General features: G+C 38.4%; 1 protein-coding gene across 2 annotated transcripts; it reads right to left on the reverse strand.

Moving 5' to 3' along the window:
* Positions 1–493: 493 nt before the first annotated feature.
* Positions 494–23,530, reverse strand: rasgrf1 (Ras protein specific guanine nucleotide releasing factor 1). 2 transcript variants are annotated; one of them, XM_087796790.1, is made up of 27 exons: positions 23,248–23,530; positions 17,845–17,951; positions 17,387–17,534; positions 15,504–15,596; positions 15,181–15,434; positions 14,533–14,612; positions 14,267–14,460; positions 13,372–13,481; positions 11,885–12,003; positions 11,461–11,621; positions 9,920–9,983; positions 9,607–9,749; positions 9,410–9,492; positions 9,092–9,340; positions 6,593–6,963; positions 6,400–6,519; positions 5,637–5,807; positions 5,468–5,574; positions 4,239–4,351; positions 4,097–4,157; positions 3,845–3,948; positions 3,688–3,772; positions 3,415–3,612; positions 3,262–3,341; positions 3,073–3,190; positions 2,921–2,989; positions 494–2,060 (listed from the first exon to the last, which is right to left on the reverse strand). In XM_087796790.1, exons 1-27 carry the CDS (start codon positions 23,521–23,523, stop codon positions 1,968–1,970), a joined length of 3,771 nt encoding a protein of 1,256 aa, XP_087652916.1. In that variant the 5' UTR covers positions 23,524–23,530; the 3' UTR covers positions 494–1,967. The 2 variants fall into 2 exon arrangements, with proteins under 2 accessions (XP_087652916.1, XP_087652917.1); XM_087796791.1 differs by lacking the exon at positions 23,248–23,530 and adding an exon at positions 18,802–18,858.
* Positions 23,531–24,270: the final 740 nt, after the last annotated feature.

The following is a 24,270-nucleotide window of genomic DNA, read 5'->3' on the forward strand; positions in this document are numbered from 1 at the left end:
TAAGAGTATGTGCATGTATAGGTGTGTACATTATATAGTAATATTGTGTCTGTGGATGTGTTGCATGCCTGCCACATGAGCTTCAAAAGTGTACTGTACATACATAGTAAAAATACATACAAATATTCACAGAATAAGCACTACATATCTATATTCCTGCTAACAGAAATGGTTATAGACAGGATTACAGTATAAATGCAGAACATTTTGAAGTTGTTTCCTATCTCTAGATCTCAAGACCACACCTTTTTGTAGCGCTTTGTTTAACTTTGGATACAATTTGCGTATACACACGTCCACATTGAGAATTACTGCAAGGGCTGCATGTACAAAACGTACAGCACGTCTCAGTGAGGTGAACCGACGACAAAGTACAAAATACCGTTTCATGTTCATATAAAGAGCGGGTCACTCTCGTATACTACTACAAAAATAGTGTTTGAATGCTGCAGGCAGAGGTCATTCACATAGTTGTTGTTTTTTTTCCAGTTATATAATAGTGTTAAACAGCAATGCATATAACAGAGTGATATACAGTCACGTTCCACAATCACTGGAACAGCAAAAAAGGACGGATTGTCTTTTAATTACAGAAGAGCAACAACCTTTCACTCGACAGAAGAATCGCACTCTATGCTGCGGGGAATTAGGTGTAACAACCGGATCCAATGTGAAGCACATCATTAGAGAAAAAAACCCTTATTTGGATCAAGGAAACGTCAGGATCCGGATTTCGTCAGACAATAATGAGCAGCAGGTAGATAGTTCAGCCTAGGTTAGATTTGGAATCTGCTCCTTCTTGAGTCACCTACAGACAAAATACATGCAGATCAGGGTGCGACTGTAAGTTCCCATCGCTCTTCTCTAATGTTGGCTCCAGGACCACTTCAAAGCTCTTAAGGATAGCATTGCATTAAAAGGTTCCTGATATATCTTGTAACAGTGCAATATTTGTTCCAAAAATATCAATTAAAGCAGATTTGAAGTCAGTAGGCAAACAGTCTAACAACAACACATTTGCAGCGATGCTAAGTGTTGGATAGAGATGGGGGGGAGAAAAAAAAAGAAAAGAAGAGATGTCTGACCTACTGGCACAGGCCCGTCCTTCACATAACAAAGTAAAATAGGTGATTTGAGACTTATGAAAGATTATTGCACTCGCCTGAGAATATCAGCGTTAAATAAGCACATGTTCTATTGCTCGGATTCAGGTGGAAACGAGAAAAAAAGCCTCCGGTTAAGCAGCTTCTCCAGAAGACTTTTCCATATTTACCCCCCCCCCCCACATATTCCTGGTATAGTCGGAGGTGTACACTATGTGGTTTCAGAAAGTAGTAACCGGTAAATGCAATAAGGTTTCATTAAGCCTAAATGACAGATCTTGCTTGGTTTTGGTTTAAGGAAGCACACACACACACACACACACACACACACACACCCCACCCCCCCCCCACACACACACACACATACATACACACACACACTTCAGCCCCCGGTACGTCAAAATTGTTTGTCACTTTTTATGCACGACCAATATCTCTCTGCTCTTATACCTGATTCGATGCAGTTATTTTGTACAATGCTACATTGGTTGCAGAGAAGAATCATGTTTAAACTCAAGCAAAGAGAAACGTTTGGCAGACAGCAGGAGTGCTCCGAAAGTGCAAAGTTGACACACCATGAGACAAAGCAAAATAATGTCATTGGTCACAAACAAAAAAAAAATAGCAGTGACCTCTGTTATAATGCTTTAAAAATATCCCTAACGAAGAAAAAAAAATAATCACAAGCAGGTGGCGTCATGGTCAACAAACAGAATTCATACATTTTAATGCGTTATGTCTTGAAACAATTTTGAACATCTACTGTACAGAAGAGCAAATACAACTATACAAAAGTGGTGTGTGCGTGTGTGTTAACTGATGTGTAATATTAACAGAGGAAATAACAAGGGACGAGCTTCACCATCAGTTTGGCACTTTGGGCTCAATTCTGAGTGAGGCTTCGTACATGCTTTCTTCATCCAGAACAGAGCTCTTGTCCAGCAGATACTGGACTACCTGGAGGGCGGGGAAGGACATTGTTAGGTGGAAACATTTGCAGAGAAAATTTTAAAACTCTAAAAACTCTAGCTTCTGATTTAAAGCATGTCCATCAATGTCTAAATGTTTCTGCAGATATGAAGATGAATGTCAAGTAAAAACATAGAATCCTGCTTCTTCTATAACTTAATTAGCAACCATAGGATTTAGCAACATTAATCTTGGACCAGTTAGTTGAAGTGAGGAAGGGTTTCAGTTTTTGCAAATGCATCTTGTTTGTCAACATGGCACTCATCGCTGCAGCACTGATGGATACATATTGCTCTTTCTCACACTCGCTGAACTCTAACCATCATAAATATCTACAAGAATGGCCGCTCAGCTCCATAACTAAAGAGTGGAACGCTGTGTTATCCAAAGCGTTTCGAAGCTGAGTGTCTGGTCACAATGATTTGAGTTGAAGAGATCAGCTGCAGATCCTCCAAAGAGTAGCAGCTTTTGTGAGCTGACTCCGTTTAAAAAACACTGAATTCTTCATCAAAATGCATTTGTTTTTATTCTCAAATGAAGCTTGTAAATTGTATCATTTTGTAAATCTCCAAATTTGAGGTAATACATTCATTGTTATGTCAAAAGTCATCATTTCAAACCATAATTATATATTATATCCTATTAAAAAGTGCAAATACCATTGCAGGAGCTCAGAAAAAGCCTTGAACCTGTCTCCTTGAACTACACATTTATTAAAAAAATTAAATTAAAGTATCTTAAATCTGTGATGAATGTTGATAATCACAAGTTCTGAACATGTTGGAGAATACATATTAAAGATGAATACATGATACATGATCTCATTGTAAGGTTTATATTCCACTGACCTTTGGTTGAAGTTCAAGCTTGTATGCAGTTTGCTGAAACTGCCGGATTTCTCTGATGATGTGAGAGATCTGAAACGAGTGAGCAAATGGACGTTAAAATGTATCACGTGATCAATCGAACCAGATCAAGAACGTTTCAACAGGATTCGCACCATCCTCATCTTTGAGAAGTTGACCAAGTTGTCTTCAGTGTAGTTGGGCGTCCCTTCCTCGATGAAAGCCAGGTCAGTGAGGTACATCCCCAAGTAGGGCACACAAGGAGGGTCACAGCTAGTAAAGAAAACAAACATTTAGAAACAATTTGTGATAAGAAAAAAAAAAGATCAACTGGAAAAACTCACTTCTTCAAAGCTTCTCTGAGATTCTTGAACCTTCCCTCTGATGACACCAACTTCTGGAGCTTGTCAATTAATGCTTTTGTCTGTAAAAAAAATAGTTGGTTGAAGAAAATGAAGCTGAACAATCGACTCAAGAGTTGAGGGGGGAACACTCACCTGCTTGGAGACCTTCAACCAGGTCTTTTTGAGGCGGAAGACTGAGCTGCGGTTGAGGGAAGAGGTGATTTCCAGCACAGCGTTGTAGTTGTGGAGGCAGCGGCAGATGTCGGCCACGGCCACCCACTTCTCAATGACCACGACCCGCGTGACCACATCCTCGCAGCGAAGGATCTCTGTGGCGATCAGGTTGCTTACCTACGAGAAAAAACAGACTGATGTTTACTTTTGAAAACAAATTAAAAAATTAAAAAATCGTGAGGAAGGACTAACATCGTTGAAGTGCTTTGTCGTTCTCATGATGAACGGCGTCTTTTCGTTTTTGTCATTCTTCATCCAGCCCTGTCCGAAGAACTCCCTGTTGAAGAAAAGAGTAACAGTCTGTCACTGAGGAGAAGCCTTTCAACTTCTAGGGTGCAATGATGCTCACTCGTAAGGGATGACCTTAAACACCACATGGTCCAGCAGAGTGAGCTGCTCTGCGATCTCCAGTGCAGAGTGGCTTTCAAAAGGCTCAGCCTTTCCAGAACCCACCTAAAAGACAAAGCACTGAAGTCACCTGGTCGTCTGGTAATGAGTATGATCAACGACATGAAAGAATAACATGTGACCCTTTTGTTGGCATACAAAAAAATATACAAATAGTATATATCATTAGATTGTTGATCACAATCTTACTCACCTGCTGTGTTACATCCTCGAGTGCGATCTGATTGTCACCTTGGTCTTCCTGAGTTAGTGTCCTGGAAGAATCCCGACAATAAGAGAAAGATCAGAATGATGAAAAAGTGACCACGAAAAAAAAAGGACATTTAAATCAATACCTGATGATGTTGGCTGCAGCTTTCCTCTCCTGCGTCAACAGCTCAGGGTCGTGCATCACTTCCTCCAGGAAGGCGATTACTTTTGTTTTCAGCTCATTGTTGCATTCAAAGTCCTGAGGGAGGAGGACATAGACACACGAGTTTACCTAGAGCCACTTAACTTCAGTTGAAGAATAGCAGGTACACTATGCTTATTTATTACATCCATCGAGCTTGACCTCGTGATGACTTCACATTTGATTCAGTTGTAGAAATGTTTATGTTCATGCATTAATAATCTTATATAGGCTGTCTAAAAACATGATAAATATTCTTCAATGACAAAGATATGACAAAAACTTTGTGATTGACAATGAATGGGTCTGTATTAATGTAACTTGGTGGTGTTTAAAATAACATTATTCATTGTGCTGAAGTACATTCACATTAAAGACAGATTGAAACTGAAAAAACACTTGCAACAAACATCTACACACTGATGGAAACAAGACTGGACTGGACTGTTTTCTTAATATGTTGATCAAATGAAAGTGAGAAGTAAAAGATTTCAGGCTATTTTCTTTAAAGGGAAGAGAAGCAGTATCTAGCAATACGTCTGTTTTTGGCTGTTTCAGCTAAAATAAAATGTTGGGCCATCAAATATATGAAATGAAGTTAGACTAGAACAGAAGAAATCCCTGGTAAGTTTAACAGTGTATTAACTGTATAGCAAGGAACCTGTGGGCACTTTGATGATTTGACCAACAAAAAAAACTAAGAAAGCCTCTTGCAGAACGCCACGGGCCAAATGAGAAGTGGATAATGAGATACTATGGTAGGAATATAGCAAGTAAATTGTTTTTTTATTTCCACTGAGAAATAGCTGGTCCTGAATTAATGAATGATCAACAGCGTCAAAATATGCACTGAGATCAAAAATAATTCAAATTAAACGTTTTTCTGCTGCTAAAAGGTTACTTTAAAATTAACTGTTCCAGTGCTTTGTGAGGATCTAAAACCAGAACCCATTGTCCACAACCATTGTTTGATCTACTTAATAAAAAACAAATTTAATTAAACTTTTAATGACTAAGAAGTTGGATTTGTAGTATTCAAAATCCCTTCAGAGAGTACAGTAGGCCCTTAAAAAACATACACCATTCATTAAAAGCTAAAAATGTCGATGTACTTTGTATCTGATATAAAGAAAGACAATATTTTCAGGGAATATACTACAGCAAAGTCTCTACCGGTGAATGTTTGGACACCCAGTGTCTCAAGACGTTCAGGACTCTGTTGGTTGCAGCTCGTCTTATCACAAACTCCTTGTCTCCGTTTCTCTGATCGGTTGGAAAACCTTGAGAGAGAGGATCAAACGTTAAACCCAGACTTTCATTTGCCTATTGGACCTGTGCATACCTGTGCTGGCAAGAGACATCCGGCGGTATTTCTCCTTAGTAGGGGTCCCCTCGTTGGCTCCAGCTGTTGCGATGGCGAAGGCAGATGCAGCCGACAAAGCGCTGCGGTTGTTGTCCAGCTCTCTACACGAGGACATCACCATCCCGTTGTTGTAGGAGAACAGAGAGAACTCTGAAAAAAGGAAATTCAGATCATTATTGTAAACTTATGTTAGGCTTCCTGTCTTTTCTAATACTTCCACAAGGAGTCACCAAAGACCGTCAGCTCTTTTAGACATTTCCCCTCCAGAGGCTTAGATATTCAAGATGGTTGCTGCTAAAAATAGCCGGCAACTAACAGCATAACAGAGGTATCATGAGAGTCGGTGCAGTCTGCCATGTGTATTTAAGAACGTAGATGCATCATGAGAAATTCCCGCAGCGCCTCAGCAGATCTCCTTATGTCTATAAGGCCGCTGAGTCGCCGGCTCCGGGATCTGTGAATTTCTTTTTGCGTCGAGATTTAGAAAGCAGAGATAATCTTGGCTCCAGTGAAACGACCTCATCACCGTGGGAGGATGGGAAAACACGCTCTTGATGTAGTTGCTATGGCACAATTTTCCCAAAACACCCACTCGAGCCATGCATTGGTTTCCCCCACCATTTATAACCAACGTCTTGTTTTCTCTCGTCAGTCCCTGCGTTATTCGTGTCGGCGGGTTATGAAGTTTGGAACCTGGAGAGGTGGACAGATTGTTTCTGACGTGCAGAGTTATGCAATTTACCTGAGGAGTTTTTGCACTTGATATTTTTCGGGGTGGTCGGTGACTTTGTCGGAGAAGCTTCTGCATCTGCGTCATCGCTCTGGTTTTGATCGTTGTCACTCTCCTCTCGCACTGAGTGATCTGTTTACCAAAGACAGTAGATCAGTTACAAATAAATCAAGTATGTTAGCTCAAAAACTGATTCGTAACCCACCTTGTTTGCCAGAGGAGGTGTCCTCCGCCTTGTCCTTCTTGTCTTCTCCCTCGTCAGGTATTTTGCTTGCAATAGGGCTCGACACATAGAGTTTGTTAATGTCCAACGTAGTCTTACTAAAGGGGGACATGGTGGAGTACATGCTTGCATAGCCGTTTGAGGAGCAACTGAGGGCAGCCAGGTCAAGGGCTTTGCCCCCAGTGATGATGGGGATGTTGAGGGACAGTTTGCGCCGGCGATTTGGGGACGAGTTCTTGGCGATGGCCAGAGGAGGAGGGGAAGAGAACTTTCGACTAGCCCTCGGGGAGCTGGGTGGATCGCCATACAGGAGTTTGCTGTTCTGGCTGCTTGCAAAGAATAATTCCAGGGACCTGTTTCAAAGACAGTAACCCTTCGTTACTTTCAGAGGACAGGAAGGAGAGTGGGACACTTTACATTTAGGACATGATTTTTTTGTGATGCACTTTCAAACAAAAACATAAAAAAGTTAAATAATAAATCAGATCTACAATTATTTTAACGTGTCTCTAACCCTAACCTGTCAAAAAGGTCAAATGTATCATCTTTAATGCAAAAACCTTTTTTTTAAACAGTTTTTAAGTTGACATTTTAATCTTTGCTAGGAGTTGCTAGATAGGCTGATGATGTTCATATGACTGAGAGTCCAGGCGCTTTAACAACATAAGCCTTAGTCCAACAAAATGTTTTGAATCATTTGCCTTTAAAATTGGTGATTAATAAAGTGGCAAAAGAGCTAAGTGATAAATAAAAATAAACATGAATATTGAACATAATATACGTCTGACTTTGTTTGATATTATACTGTAGGTCGGAGAGGTGATCTTTACAGCGATGGGAGTGAGCTTTCAGAATCCTACCCTCAAAATCGATGCACATTTGTCTTTTGATAAAATGTTCTCATGCATCTCAAACAGAGCATAGAGAAGGAACAGGGAAGGAAAAGTAACAGCTAAGTTCGACTAACATAAAAATGACAATGGCTGTTTAGAATTATTGAAGGATAATTTCACAGTTATTTCTCTCCAAAGGTGAGTCAAGTGCTTCACTCTTGTTCTAAAGCATTAAAATGATAAAGTTGGAAAGAGATTTGAAGCAGTACAGTAAAATGTTTTTTACTGCCATTCTTCAAGGATACATTTTTACACACATTTTACAGTTTTATAATTAAAAGGAATGCCATCTGCGAGCTATACTTTTAAGAGAAACACAAAAGATCAGTTTGACAGTCGTCTAAACAAATCAGAAGATAAGTAGGAAGCCCTTGCGCCTGTTTTATTGGAGGCATCTAAAACCCCACAGATATTATTAATAGGATAATTTGTTTTAACAGTCACACTGCCCACATCTCCTAAATTATTCAGACCTGCTTCCAGAAGTCTTTTTCCAGCCGTGCCCTGTCGTTTTAGATACATGCTGCAGTGTTGCAGAAAAAAAAAGCCCTCCTACTCCCTGCCACCCTCCTGCGACCTCACGGGTTACCATAAATAGCACAGCGAGTGATGGCGCGCATGACCACTGCTGACACAAGCAACCGAGTGTAGGTGTCTCACAGTGACATGACAAGTGTCATGGGAAAGCATGCGGCAGGGCGTGGGTTTTTAGGGAGCTTCCCCACAGCGCCTAGGCAACCACAGCGCAACGCTGGTGTGATACTTTATGTTAAAAATCTCAAGCAGACGGGGAGATGGGGAGGGACGGGTGGGGTCCTGCAGCAGTGAGGCAGGTTGCTACGGAGCATCAGTAAAGACAGGATGGATGAGAAACACCAACCTAACCCTCATACAAGATACAATATGTCATTTTTATACAACAGACTGATATACTGAAGCAGAATTCATTGTGAGTTCAAAATAAACTCATAATTATTTGATAATATGCTCAACTAGATGCGACTAAAGTGTAGCCCCAGGGGCCACATGTGTTTCTTTTACTATATTTATACAGAGTGTAACAACAAGACTTGTAATTATGTTTTTTTTGCTTTTTACAAAAAAACATGAAAAGAAAAATAAGATATTTACCAATTTGCTGAATTATTATCCTTATATGATTTGAATTAAATGTAAACATATCAAGTACAATTTATATTTAATAAAAAAACAAGTTTGGAGGATTGACACAACTACACTTTACACACTATTTCCCGAATGAGATCTCCAGAGGGATTAATAAAGTCAATCTAATCTAATCTAATTCGATTTTTTTTTTTACTATTTTATCCTCTTTCAAGAAATATTTTGTTGGTATCTTCCCTTTTCTTTGTCCCTTCTTTCTTTCGGCCCTGATGTCTCCTCACAAGAGTATATAATGTGTGTTACAGGTAACTGTTGAATAACGTTGGTAGATTATTATTATGTTATCATTATATTAAATTTACCGGTAATAATAATAATAATAAATATACTGTATCACGCTACAGTGCACCAATCAGCATTTCATCTACGTATCTCAAAGTATGTTAAGGTATGGCTGACTCACCGTGCTGGGATGGCACTGATGGGCTTTTTGTAGATGGTGATGAGTTTGTCGAGCACCACGTCTGCTGTGGTGAAGACGCGGTACGAGTGAAGGAAGGTGTTGAGGAAGTCGATGGAGAGGAACCGCAGGTCTGTTAGTCTCTCCAGCAGACGTTCTACACTGGCATAGCGGATCTGCAGCACCTTGCAAGAGTTCATCATCTTGCTGAAGCGAATGTCCACGTCGTCGCAGTACAAACTGGAATCCGACCTGTTTGTGATTGAAGCGGCGTTATTTTATTGACTTTAATGATGGACATTACTTAATAGTTGTCACTACTTGATCATCTGTGGCACCGTCACTTTGGAGTTGTCTTCGAACGCGTTCATCATCAGCCCGTTGCAGCGGATGTTGTCGATGCACTGCAGGACAGAAGCAGTGACAGAAATCATTAGCTATGGCTCTGAGCAGGTTTTTATTTCAACGTCTCCATCCTCATGTCTGACAGCTGCAGACTCTGATGTGTGTTGACGTGCCTGGCTGATGTCACTGGTCCACGCCGACTTCTCCTGCCTGGAGGACGCCACCAGGATAACAGTGTAAGACTGGCTGTCCTTTGGCTCGACAACTATCTTGAAGTCCAGGTGCTCCATGTCCTGGCCACTTTTGTCTGATTTGGCTAAGGGGAAAACAGCATATATGGTCACGGTCACAATGTGCTTTTACTGCTGTTGCATCATCATTGACTTCATTTAAAAGACTTCACTGGTGATAAAATAAACTATTTAAATCCACCGCATGAAATTTTAACTGTTGCGTTTCTGTACTGTAAATAATAAAAACACTTACATTCATCGTCGGTCCCCTCTGGGTCCTCCAAAAGAGTGCAGTCTATAAGCGAGACTACTCCATTCTGCAGACATAAAATAGACACTCAGATATTCAAACTAGAATACAGCACAAAGACTATCAAAATGATGCTTTATGACTTTTCAGACAAGGTCAAGGTGACCCGATGACCTGAAAAAACAAATTGTCTGTGGGTCAAGGTGACCAGGTGACCAAGAGACAACAGAAGGGTTCAGTAAAAACGTTGCATCGGGCATCTGGTTAAATTGCATGATTTCTTTTCAGTAAGGGAATATTATTAAATTCAACCACGATTGAGTAGAGTTGTCAATATTGCGCCAACATTCCAGGTCACTTCTACAACTAATACTTGAAATACAAATAGGCATTCAAATTAAAAGTACTATATAAGGCAGGTTAGCATTTTTTAAATGTTATAGTCATTCTTTGAGACTGTGTTTTTCTGTGTCAAATCAATGGAGGTATATATTAAATCTAAATCTAACATCATTGTAAGTATACATCTACACTTTTAAGTTATTAAAAAAAAAACATGAAACATGTTCGTTTCTTTTTTCTAAGATGGTGGTGAACACTAGTGGAGATTGAAGAACATTTTCAAAGCAACATTATAGGCAAAAGGAAGGCACGAGAGCTGACTTGCAAGGGAATTTAAATGCTAGCAGACCACTGGATAACATCTGTGTTCTGAATGATAAATCTGGTTCAACAACTTATTCTCCATTGTAAAAATTACATCCCTGATGCTACTTTACTTGTTGTTTTTTTTTATATAAAGTATAGTTTCTGCAGTTTTCAAGATAACAAAGTGAGACTTACAACCAAGTAGCACTTTATATCAATCTGCAGGGTTAAGATTATAATGTTAACTCAAATCGAGTGCATCAGGTTGATTATGAAGTCGTGAGAAATAATTGCTCTATGAAAAAAGACACTTTATTTTCAATAAATATGATTATATTAAGGTGGGGAAACATATTTTTGCAGGTAATGCGTCTCTTAAATAAGAAATATACCTATCCAATCCTGGAAATAAGATTTTGATCCAAACTGAACGTTGCAAGGATTGTACAAAAACCTCTAGCTTGTGTATTATTCATTGATATTTGACGTTGGTTTGTGTTGTAACTCTATAAACTAACATGCACATGTTAAGTCATAATATTATTCTAATATGTGACCTACAAAGAATCTTCAGAATGGTTATTTCAAAATGTAATCTTCAATAACAGTGAGCTTTTGCCCCTTTATTTAGAACAGTTGCTTCTTTGTTTGGAAAAACATCAGCGTTATAACAGCGGAGCACTTGTTAGCCAATATCACCCTCAAATCAAAGCCGCTTTTAAATATCTACAATGAACTGTGTGTGTGTGTATCCATGTTTGTGTAACGTTGACTCAAGTGTGCAAGGTTGATTATCTCCACTGGTCATTGCTGCTCCTGACAACTACTTTCATCTTCTGTCAGCTCTTAAATTTGAAGGCCGGCTTCATTGTTTGAAAGAAGCAGCGCAAGCCCACCTTGGTGAGATGAAGCTTCCCTCCAGAACCCCTGGTGCAAATGATTAGATGCTTGGAGAAGAGAAAGCACTGCCTCTCGCCCTCCTTCTTCAGAGACAGAGAGCCCAGTCGACCACGTGTGATCTTTCCCTTTTCACTCATTGGTACCTGGATGAGAGACCCTGTAAATACAAATCATGTTTACCCATTGAATGAGGAGTAAACGCTCTAAAATGTTCTTCCACAGAAAATTCAGAATTCCTTCTGGCCACAGGGAATGAAAAAAACAAATATATATATGTATATTTCACTGTTCTGTAAATGCTCCGCTGTCTTTTAACAATCCCTAGTTGTTTAACAATCCTGGCAAAGTGATTAAAAGCGAGACATGTTTATCTTTTCCAGGTCTTTTTCGTTGTGAGCAAAAGAGAAGTCGAGCAGTTACCTTGTCTTACAAACGTCTGGCTGGTGTCCAGGAGAATCTCACAGCCTTCTACGATCATTCGCTCGATTGCCAAGTTCTTCCTTATGTTCTCCGTCTCGCTCACTTCGTCATGCATGATTCTAGAAACAAACAAAAAATTGTGTGTCAAAGAAAGGTTGTGTGATTTTTTTTCTCATGTTAAACTAATGTACCTTATTTCCCGAAAAACATCTCCAGAGGGATTAATATAGTCAATCTAATCTAATCTATATTCTATCTATACAGTCATGGATGATGACAGTCATCCTCTGAACACTGTCATCAGTGAGCAGAGAAGCAGAATGAGTGCACGAATGCTCCTACCCAGGTGCAAAACAAATAGACTCAAGGACTCATTCATTCCTCGTGCTATTAAATTGTACAATTCTGAGTTCGGGGGCAGGAGTGGAGTAAAGGTATCTTGATGTTCTGTTCTATGTTAGTCTTTGTATTATTTTTGTTTGATCTATGTTCTTTATCTTTATCTTTAGACTTAGATTGTATCATCTTGTTCTTTCTCTTTATTTCTCTTTGTTCTTGTTCTTATTTTATTTTTGATTTATTTTTTATGAAAAATTGCTGTATTTTCTGTGGCTATTGAAAAAAAACAATTTCCCGAAGGAGACCTCCTGAGGGATCAATAAAGTTTTACCTTACCTTACCTTACCTTACATAGATCTTTGTTTCATTTCCTTTGATCTATGCTCTTTATACTTGCACTTTGTTGTTGCTTTGCAGTTGTTCTTTTTATATGCATTTTCTTCTTGCATTTATGAAACTTGCTGTACCTTCTAATGTCTGCTGTGAACTGGAAATCTAATTTCCTGAAGGAGATCTCCAGAGGGATTAATAAAGTCCATCTAATCTAATCTAATCTAAGAATTTACTAAAACTGTAATGATGAGCTGTAATGTAAAAAAAAAAAAGTAGAATATGTAAATATTGCAAAAATTAAAGTGCTGAATACATTTTAAATTGAGATATGTATATTTGAATGATTTAATCCAGTGGTCTTTGGCCCGTGGTCTGCGAAGCATTTGTTGCAGAGGCCACACAGAAAGAAAAAAAAAAAGGTCATATAATTTTTTCTATTGATCATTACTGTGTGAAATGTTTCTGTTTTTTTTTTTAATCCTGTGACTCTTAACACGTCAAGATGCTCGATTTTAGTCAAGTTTACTCAAAAGATAAATCTGTAAACTGATGAAAATAAGTCAAACACAAACTCTATATGATCTATTTTCACCACTGTGAGACAAATAAAGGTTTATCATTTTTTTAAACCGTTAACTAAAGCTTGTTAGTGCAGTAAAGGTTAGGGACCCCAGAAAACCTTCTATTTTACATTTTTATGTATTAAATTTTAATTTAATTAATAATTTTTCCTGTCAATATAAATTCTACTGGTTTGAGTCTCTTTCTCAAAAACTAAATAAAGAATTTAAGTCAAATTCAATTGCAACAGTTACCTGGAAAGCTCCTCCAGTTTAGATTTGGCATAATCCAGACTGTTTCGCTCTATGTGTTCATGCGGCGTGTGGGCCAGAAGTTCATGAAGCGTCAGAATGTAGCGGGGGATCTAAGGAGGTCAAAGAGAAACAACATGTGAGTTATTTCAACATACAGGAACAACAGGCATGTACACTAATGAGCACGGAAAACAATCTTCACTCATCAGCAGAATTTATCATCGACACAGCAAGAGGCTGAAAGTCCCAACAGAACCAACGCCTGCCAGAGAAGGAGCCATTATTAAAGCCCGAAGCTCTGGAAATCAATGCTTTTTATAGACGTGGAAACCAAAATAGATAATCAAGACAGATGCAGACAAATGGTGGTGATATGTGAATGAGTGAGCCAACAGCGTGAGACAACTTGAGATTGAGCTTCGCCATGTTATAATAATGAAATATTTACAACTGCAAACTCACAATGAATCCATCAGGAATATATTTTTTTCATTATAAGTTTTATCATCTCCTAACAAACTGATCGATACTTTTTTTTTGGTCTTTCTCTGTCAATTCATGAACGTGAATGTGTTTTTTTTTTATCAATCCATCTCTTTCCGAATCCACCTTTGACCTCAAAATTTAATTTCACCATCCATTTACATCACCTTGATACCTTACTAGTTCCCTACAGCTCACTCAAGGCCAAATCTGGGCACAGCTTCCTCTCACGTTGACAGGTTTATAAAAGAGAAAGGTCGAATATAAAACAAAGATTGTTTATTTCTGCTCAAATCTCAATATATTATTTCAATTTGTCTACAAAAAAAGATGCAAAAAATGAAGATAATGTGTAAGAATCTGTCAAAATCAACACTCCAGAATGGATTCTTGGCGTAAAAAAAGTACTGACCTGGAACATGGGGTAGGTGAGGAAGGTCTCCAGAGTTCTCTCTTCACAGTCAGGTTTGGCCTCGTACTGCTTCAGCAGCTTGTCAAAGTCTCGGTTCTGCTTACAGTGGGCCAAGATCTGCAGACTGTATTGGTGATTCCTCACAAACTCCTGGTAGATGTTCAGCATGGGTAGAAGTATGTCGAACAGGTCGGCTGTGGATAAAGAATCATCACAGTATGTCGTTAAAAAATAAACAATAGGCCAATAATAATTAACGTTCATACCCAAAACCAACGTCGGCCAACTGGCTATTCTGGCTTTCAGACCCTGGTAGAAGATCTGGTGTAGAAACATAATAGTTTCGCTGCAAAAGAAGATAAATAAAATTGTATCTTTGTGTAATCCTGCACTTTTCAGAATTAGAAAATTAAAAAAAAGGTGTAAATGCGATCTAAGTGTGATCGGCATCTGTGTGTTCCAGAACTGTGCAAGTTTGGAGCGTCAGTGTGTTTGGATGACTGTGTGGGTGGATTCTGATTAAGCCAATGAGGACGTATGCAGATTCACTGCTCGAGCTGTCTGTCCACGGTTGTTTTCATGAAGATGGAAGCTCCACTTGGACAAAGAAACACAAAATACAAGCAAAGAAACACAAAGATTTATGGTCTAATTATAGGGGTCTTACTTATTCATCACTTTTTTTTTAATGATTTCTCATGTAACATGTAAATTGATGTGTTGTGGAAAATATAAATCATTGTAAATATAGAAGCACATTTTCACTAACAACTTTTTAACCTTACACAAAACAGAGGCAATCGTATTCCACGATTACAATACAAAAGACAAAGAAAACTCTTACACTAAGCATTTCACCGTTGTCAAACGATGAAATGCTGCACAGAAACAGTGAAACGCTGAGGATGTCTAACCTGTTCAGGAATATACTGCTGACGTCATCATGCGTGATGGGCGGCTTCTTGGAGCTGGCTGCCATGCGAAGTGGCCTGAGGAAGTTGTTGACTAGTATGTGGAGCTGCTGGACATACTCAGCCTCTGAGTCCAGCATGCTGAAGACCACCTGATTCCTCTTTCTCATGCTCTCGGCGTGAGGCGAGCGTATGTAATCCTGGATGATGGTCTTCCACTTCCTCCTGCAGATCCAACCACGCAGGAAGCTCTGAACCTGCAGGCAAGACACCGGGGTCGTAAATCACACTAGCCTGGATTTTGCATCATGACCATAGAGACGTACCTTTTTGATTTTCTTGATCTCCGAGTCGTCATCTGTCGGAGCTGCTGCAGGGCTGGAGTGAATCCTCTCGTTGTCTTTGAGCAGACCAGCAATCTGCCAAATAATGTAGGACCAAAACAAGATGCTAATAATACTCACATTATGTAACAACAAACAAAGACATCTACGTCTGAGTGGACACTGAAAAAACAACTAAACAATGGATGATTTAACATAGATAGTTATTTAACTCACTAAGTATGAAAACTGATGAGTATGTTTTTTGAGTTTAAGCAACAGTAAGTACATTTTGTCAAACTAAAATATATGTGTATATATTTTTTTGGATTGCTTGCTTCAGTTTCATATCTAGCTTCAGAGAAAATTGTTGTTTTTGTATGCATTAATTGGTCAATTTCACTGTGAAGAATTTAGTTTTGTCAACTATTTTTAGTTAAATTATTTAATTTGGTGTTTGGTGCAAAATCTTTCTTCTCAGTTGAGATAACATTCTTTGATACGCCAATCCAAAAACACAATCTGTGGTGTGAAAAATAAGGTTGTTTGTTTTGTTTTTTTTGGGGGGGGGGGTTTAAAGGACTACTTTGTAGAATTTTATGTTGTATATCTGGCTCCCATCAGTGTACAAATAGTGTAACTGCAATGGTTGAAATTCTCTTTTTTGCTTTGCCAATTTACTGCATGTACATTTATTTATAAACAAGTGTAAGGCACTTGTGTTGGCTTCTCCTTTTATCTTACTGGTAAAAGCCTCTCAGTACTAGCACTATCTCTGTAGCAGTCCAGTAAAGCATCGAGTTTACTAGTGAAAAGCATAGTTAAAATACAAGCTAGAGTCATTATAGAAAATGTGTAAATCTAATATTAATAATAATCTCAAGATGTTACATATTGTTGTTTTATGGAACCTCACATATATATATATATATATATATATATATATATATATATATATATATATATATATATATATATAAAACAAATAGTTGTGAAAGGTTAGACCATGGAAAGATAGTCGGAAGGTTAACATCACACAGAGCCAAAACATTATGCCAGCTAGCATAGTGTCTTAGATGGACGCTGGGCCTTCATTTTGCAGGTACTTTGCAATCTACTTGAGATGCTAAAAGCTGTTTGAAGCTAAGTGTCTACATTTACTGAAGAGGCAGCATGGATTAATTATCACTGTGAGCGTTATACCAATATATCATGCATATTCAGGTTGCCGTTTACTGTCGAGCATCACATTTGCACTTTAAAGAAACTATTGGATCACAGCAGAGAAGATGCTCCAATTTCTTTCCTTTACTTACATGATACATCTGAGAAACACCTTCATATGTAAATGTCAATTTTGTTGAGCTCAAATTTTTTTAATTGGATTTTTAATATAAATATTATAATATGATGTTGTTATTTTGTCCGGACCTGTGTTTTCATGGAGCAAGTGGAGTTTTGAAAGGAGTGAAAAGACTGTACACTTATTAAATATATGCATCTATTATTTAATTATTAATCTATTGTAATAGCTATAGGCGGGAATTTAAGATTTAAATAAATGCACAATATGAAACTCAACATTTATTTATTATGGGAATAATACTGAATTAAAAAATCTAAAATTCTATAACGGTAAAATCGTATTAATTGGACCAACCTTTGTAATGACAGAATTTTTTACTTTTTCAATCTTTTGAAATATAAGAAGATCAGAATTTTCATTGTCATTTTTAAGCTTTAATTATATGTTATTTACTTATACCTGAGAGTCTGATGATACTGTTCCCAATGAAAGCCCCAGACATTAAGCTTAAGCAACACAATTTAAGAAAAAAATAAAGCAGCTGTGTGTGCAGCTTCAACAGAAGGAAATGAGACTTTACCTCGGATTTGAGTCGCTCAATCTCTATTTCCCCATCTTCTATCTGTTGTCGAAGTTGTTTAGCAACAGTTTTTTCTGTCTCCACAATCTGAAGCAGATGAAGATACTTCTGCATCAGACTCTCGTGCTCGGTGGCCAAGTTTCTGTAACTGTGACATGCAAGCAAAAAGAAAAACAACACACACACACACACACACACTGTTAATTTGTTAGGCTGTGGCTACAGTTTGACATGATTGCACAAGATTTGAGCTCACATCAAAAGCTCCTCTCATGAACAAAGCGTAAGTCTTCCATTGCTGCATATTTTAACCCCACTTGTGAAACCATAGCAACACCCTCTTAAGACGTCAGTCAAAGATTACTTACCCTTTATTGACTAATTCGACTTCTAATCGCCATGTCTGTACATTTTAGTGACGTTTGTCTGACGTGGGAGTGTGTGTGTGTGTGTTGTACCTGGCATGTGATATAGCGGCCACCCAATCATCGCAGTCTTTCACATCTTCTGTACGCAGCTCCAGAGCCTTTTGGTTTTCATGTGTGAAGCTGACAGTCAAGTAGTACTGGAAGAAACAAAAGAAAGGGTGGCAGTAGTATCATTAACCTGGCGTGTTGTACATAAGACAGAAACAGTTATTGAAAACCTGTATATAAATCTATTACCCAGTGGCATGACTGAGGCTTCACTGCAGCATTTATCTTTATCTCAGTGCCTGGCTGCAGACGTTAAGCAGGTGATTTAAAACCACACAGGGCCCGGGGAAGCCACATCTTCCTCGCCCACCACCGCAATTGATGGAGCTCAGTAAGGGAAGCCTCCCCCATCTCACTTCCCGGGATGTCTCTGGTTCCCAGGAGGAAATGCCATAAGACATGGATGCTGGCACCATGGCCAATTACATAACTGTGCGATACCTGTTTCCTAGCAACCGCAGTCAATGTGAAGTTTTTTTGTGTACTCGTGTCACTTGATTTTTCCATGTGCCTGTTTTCTCAGAACTTTCAATACAAATAATCATGGACAGTATATTTGGGACGATATTGATGACAGTTATCTTGAAAATATGCTTTAAATTATGAGCTTATTTCAGATAGATATAGAGATACATACACCCTTGATTATAATATATATATATAGTATTGCTTTATTCATACTATGAAAGGGCTGGTTCTGAATAACAATAATGTGTTCAAAGTGCCACACTTTCCTTTTTACAAACAACTTATAATTTCATACATATTGGGTCCATTTTATAAGATTTAAATAGCACAAAAACAAAACTAAAACCACGTCACTGTTAGCTATTTCTTCATAAAACTAGCATAAGCATTAACTTAGCATCTTAGCAGTAGCTAGTTAGCTACGACTCTTAAAGTGGATGCTAACATCGCAACATAACACAAAGTACATACCATGGCCTCGACATTTCTGAGTATATATTTAAAGAAAGAAACCGAATATATGCGCTAAACTAATAATAAAATCGTTGCAAACCGAGGCACCGGTTTGAGTGACAGAAGGCTGGACCAACAAGAGTGACGTCATGATGTAGTTGGGCCAATCACAAGGCTGCATTTGTTTTTTAAGTTGGGAGTTCACACGCTTGTCTTCATCTAGTTTGTGTTTATTATTTTTAATTATTTTTGAGTAGCTAGCATTATATTATCTTGGCTATAAAGTTACTGAGTATTTAAAACAATATTTATGCTTCAAAATGTTTCTTCCTCACAGGTTAATTGAGTCCATCATTCAAACTTGAGGAATAAACTTGTTTTTATTTCTGAAACTAAATTGCTTCATCACTTCAAGTGGCAATTAAAAAGCCCAGCTAAGAGTAGAGGGGGTCATACCGGCTGCGGGAAGTATGCAGCTAATGTCAAAGTGGGGGTCCAAGCTCTGGTCCTGCAGATGTTCAACAGGCGACTATCCACCTGCAACTGATCATTATTCACGCCTGACTGCTCCTTCATCTTCACATTCATTAGGCATTCATTCTACCGTCAAAGAAGATCTATTTCGGTCACAGATGCATGCATGTTGCTGTAGTTTTCCCTCATGATCTCTGTGAGAGCGCGCTGAGTGTCTGGTCTGAGGCAATGTTGAGCACACTGTCTGCTACCTGATTTATATTTATGGCTGAGTCATACACATTTTTTTTAACTCATTGCTTCTATTTACATCATGCATGAAGCAGAAGAAATCTTCATTTGAACTTTTCCCAGAGTTGTGGCCACATGTTTAAACTGGTATGTGTGGTTCTTAGATCTTGTTGTGTATGCTTAATTATAAAGTATTAGACAAAAAATCAAATCATAACAAGTTGCAAAAACGAACAAAAAATGTATAAAACTCTAATCTTTAAGGTAAAAACAAGCATTATATTTAACAAAAAGACAATAAGAAGAAATAATGCAATTATATAACAATAATGATTAAAAGGGTTTTCTCCATTAAACGTGAATTATCAACTATTTTATTTTAATATTTTTTAATATGAATTTCCTATAATCCTTGATATATAATGACTGTGATATTTTTGGACAAATAGAATGGTTAAATAAATATTGGCAAATAATGATGAAAATAGGATTAACTGCAGATGCACAGACAGACATTTAAATGAACAGCTAGACAACAGATGAGTCGACAGCCTGAAGTGAAATGATTGACAACAAGTGAGAAGAGATTATTGGACACATGTAGGAATATATGGATGAATGGATGGATGGACAGACATATTGATTGAAGGATGAATGGTTTGATGAATGTATGTATAGTGGATTGACGGTTGAAAATACAGATGGATGGATAGTGATGATGACAAGAATAGGGTGTTTAATGACGTCAACAGGTATATGAATAAACAATCGATTTACAGATACTGCAAATGGAAAATCATGGATCATGGATTCTTGTTCAAAAGAGAGATCAAGATAATCATATATTCTGTCGCCAAGTTATTCATAAAAATGAGAAGAACGAGAAGGCAATTTAGGTTAAAATACAATAACAATAATGTCCTCTTATAGGAGAGATTGACACAGGGAATATAAATTTGATTGCAAACCAACATGTAGAGATGTATAGGAACACATGTTATTGAATCAAATAAAAAAGATGGAGAGAATTGAAGAAAAAAAAGAGAAAAAGGTCATATTATTAGTGGATAATTATACTGGTTTTGTAGCCGCAGTATTGAGCAGCATATTTGGAATCTTGTCTGTTGACAAAAAAAAGATCAGAAGAAGACAAATGAGCTCCAGACTTGAGACATGATTCCTCACCAAAACATGTTGTACAGTCAAGTGCCGTCTGTTTTGTCTGGGCATCGGCAAAAAACCTGGAGCTCCAACAACAATAACAATCGAAGGAAAGGATGAAAAAAACAATTGATGAGACCTTATATAAAAACATCAACAAGTCACTTTATGTAACAGGGAAATCAAGCCTCTCCTGCTCCTGTGTTGCTTCTTGAGGATTGTCTGCAGTGCCGCTGCTTCCCCGAGTGAGCGAGCTGTTTGCTAAAAATGGACTATGACCCCTGTGAAGTACTGCAGGGAACAATTTTAGCCCAGATAGCGCTCACTTTAGCAGACAAGGTGCTACGCAATACTCCCTGCTACCACGCCTCCTCTCGCTGCATCATTCTTTAGGATGCCAATAAGGGTTGCTATGGTAACAACATGCTGGTTTTCACACTTTAGGGTAAATATAATTCAGGGATTTATGGAAGATAAAGGTGGGGAGACATGTGAAGGTAGATAATGTTTATATGCTCAGACACAAAATCACTGGATTCTGTTTTTCAAGGATTCTTTTTTTTTTTTTTGCGGTCATTATGGCGCTAAGCTCTTTTTTTTTAATGCAGCAGGAGGGATGAAGTCTACAGGGGGAAGGAGAGCAGCACCGCTGACAAAATTTTCAAAAGCATTAGCCAATATGGAGCCTTGTGCCTCGTCAGCACAAGGGCAGCTGTTCACAGTAAGAACCTGGACCCAGTTTTGATTGCAGACCTAAAGAGGAGAAGTTATAATCTCTCACTTTGCATCGTTAACAGAAGGACTTTATAAACACAATTGTTTAAACCGAAAGAAAAAACCCATTTCATTTGTAGAAAAAAACCCATTTGCTTCAATTCAACTTTTTAGTTTTTGTATATATATATATATATATATATATATAAATTCACGTTGTGTTTCAGAAGGTTCAGGTCATCACTGGAAACGTGTCATCAGTTATGACCAGAAGTTAAACCCAGTTGAAAGGTTTTAAAAAAAAACATTTTTGAGATGCTGCTAAAGATACAATAAAAAAGGGAAGTTTTTACCTTGAAATGGACAATCAGGTAAGTTGTTGGAAATGTAAATTATTATGGATTGAAGGGTCAAAGTTAAGAGGCAAAATCGCTGAATCGACATGTATCTGTTCAAGCAAAAAATAAAAACAATCTGAGCTAATCATACATGAAAAAAGTTTTGTGTTTCTGTGATTTTGCTCTTACAACAATGCTTGAATACATGCTGCAAAAGTACAACTTGAGTAGCATAATCATGAAGCTTTTCTTTTGTCATCCCTTTCCCTAAACCTTCTTCATTATACCGCAACACTGCAGAATTTATTGACGTTTCTTTAATCCTTTATTGGAGCAACTTTCAGGGGGTCAAGCAGCTGCTTCCCAATGAGTTGTTTGCAGCTTTCATGAGAATTATAGAACTAGAAAAAGTGTATTTAATTGCTGCATTCATACAAAACTCTTTCATGTAATGTCATGAAAAGGAGCAGAAGAAGATGAAATATATTTTTTTACCTGTATTTTCTTTTAAACCTCACTGATTGTCATCTTTGGAAAAAGCCACTTAAATCAGCTACAATAGTCGACTAGTCGAAGTCTGCTGAAACAAACTTGGTCTCTATTAGATTAAGTTTCCATCCAATTGTTTCATTCAATTTGATTTATTTTCTTTTTAAAAAAAACTTTTTTTTTTCCTGCTACTTTTGAGCTAAGCATGTGAGCAGCAACGGTGAGAGGCCATTCAATTGACCACCAACCAGGAGTGAACCAACCAATCCTGTTATTTCAGTGAATTAAAAATAACCCAAAAATAGTTATGATATACAAAAAAAACTACATCTATGGATACAGGAGAATAAGTGCCTGTGTCTTCACGGTGTGACTAATTCACAACAAAATTCACAATTAAACACAAACCTATAAATCATTTTAACGATCAACCAAACTTTCTTCTTCTGTTTTGGAAACCACTACGACACTCTGTGGCGTGTAGCATATTTAGGAGTCAGAAACCCACCACTTTTTATGCCCCCAAAAAATAGGTCATCTGGTGCCCCTGCTGTGTCTTGACACGCTGCTGCTGTAGCGTCATTAATCCGCCAGGTGGCATCAATCAACGCGCAACTTCTCTGCTTGTTTAATTGCAGGGAGCAACACTAAAAAAAAACATGTCTGTAAGTCAAAAACAGAAACATGCTGTCGCATAAGAAGACGTGGAGCAGTTGTGTTTATGTCATAAAATCCGCTCACAAAGCTCGAGTTGTGCTGATACTGCCAATAAAAAGAGGGATTAGGGGGTTGCTGCACAGAAAAAAAAACACTGCAGAGCCTGGTGCTGCTGTACTGTCATTAGGTGTTAATAATGTTACCTCATCATTAATGCCAGGCATGGATTACATAATCTGAAACTGGCGCTGCTGTTGCTGGATTTGAGGTCATTCGAAGAAAAAATGGGGGGCAATGAGAGGAGGGTGGGGGGCAGGACATTTCGACAAAAACAATAAAAAACAGAGAGTGTTTAAGAAAGTAGAGGGAGGAGAAGGGGGTTGTGGTGGAGGGGGTTTACCTGCTTCTCCATACACTCCTTGGCGGACAGGGAAGGTTTGGGTGAAGGCGCCCTGTCGCATAAGCATCCCTCCAACAGGTATAATCCCGAGGGTCGAGAGCTGGACTCGTTCTCGAAATAAAACAGCATGTTCTGCAGCAGGGCGAACCACTTGGTGTGCCATTTGGTGTTGTCCGAGCTCCTCTTGCTCAGGCACCCTCGCCTCGTGCCGTCCTTCTTCGCCAAAAGCCCCAGGTAGGTGACATGACCATCGTTGAGTCGTATTCCCTTCTGCATTTTACGACTTTTTGAAAAAAAAAAAGCTGCACAGGATCAGGGATCACTCGTTACATCATCCCCCCCACCTCCCCTCTTCTTTTTTTTTTTGAAAAATAAACAAACAAAAAAAACAAAGAGATCCCGAACCTTTAAACGTGGCTCGAGAGACGCGACATGGACGAGCGCGAGTCCCGCATCTTCAGAATGTGCCAGGATCAACGATCGCACGCCGAGGTCCTCATCGTCCGCTCGCGCGAACAACAGTCGCGATTAGAGGAGAAGGAAGGAGGTGCAGGGTTTGTCCCTTTTTTTTTCTCCCACTTGAGATCTCCAGAAAGGCTTGGTTTGCTGCTGAGCTCGGCAGAGATGCTGGAGTCACATGACGCACGCACGGAGGAGCGAGATTTTTCAGCACCATGGACAGAGACACGTCTGCTGGAGGAGACGCTTTCAAACTCTGGAACCATCTCTACACGGTTCATGGAACGGAAGCAGTAGTTTTTGAATACTTTTAAAACTGTTGTTAACCTTTTATAGGTTTGCTGCTGCGAGTTGCATAACAATAAAAAATAAATACATTAACGAAAAACATATAGAGGAGAACAAAAACAGCTATAAAAGTACATTCATAATATTGCCTCAATGAGTTTGAATTTTGAATTTTAGAAAAAAAATAACTATATAATCCACTTTTGACATACATTATATAAAATGCCAAAAAGAGCAGATTTCTACTTCTTGTAGATACAATGAATACATTAATTA

The sequence above is a fragment of the Callionymus lyra genome, chromosome 8 (assembly GCF_982586985.1).
Source record: "Callionymus lyra chromosome 8, fCalLyr1.hap1.1, whole genome shotgun sequence".
NCBI lineage: Eukaryota > Metazoa > Chordata > Actinopteri > Syngnathiformes > Callionymidae > Callionymus > Callionymus lyra.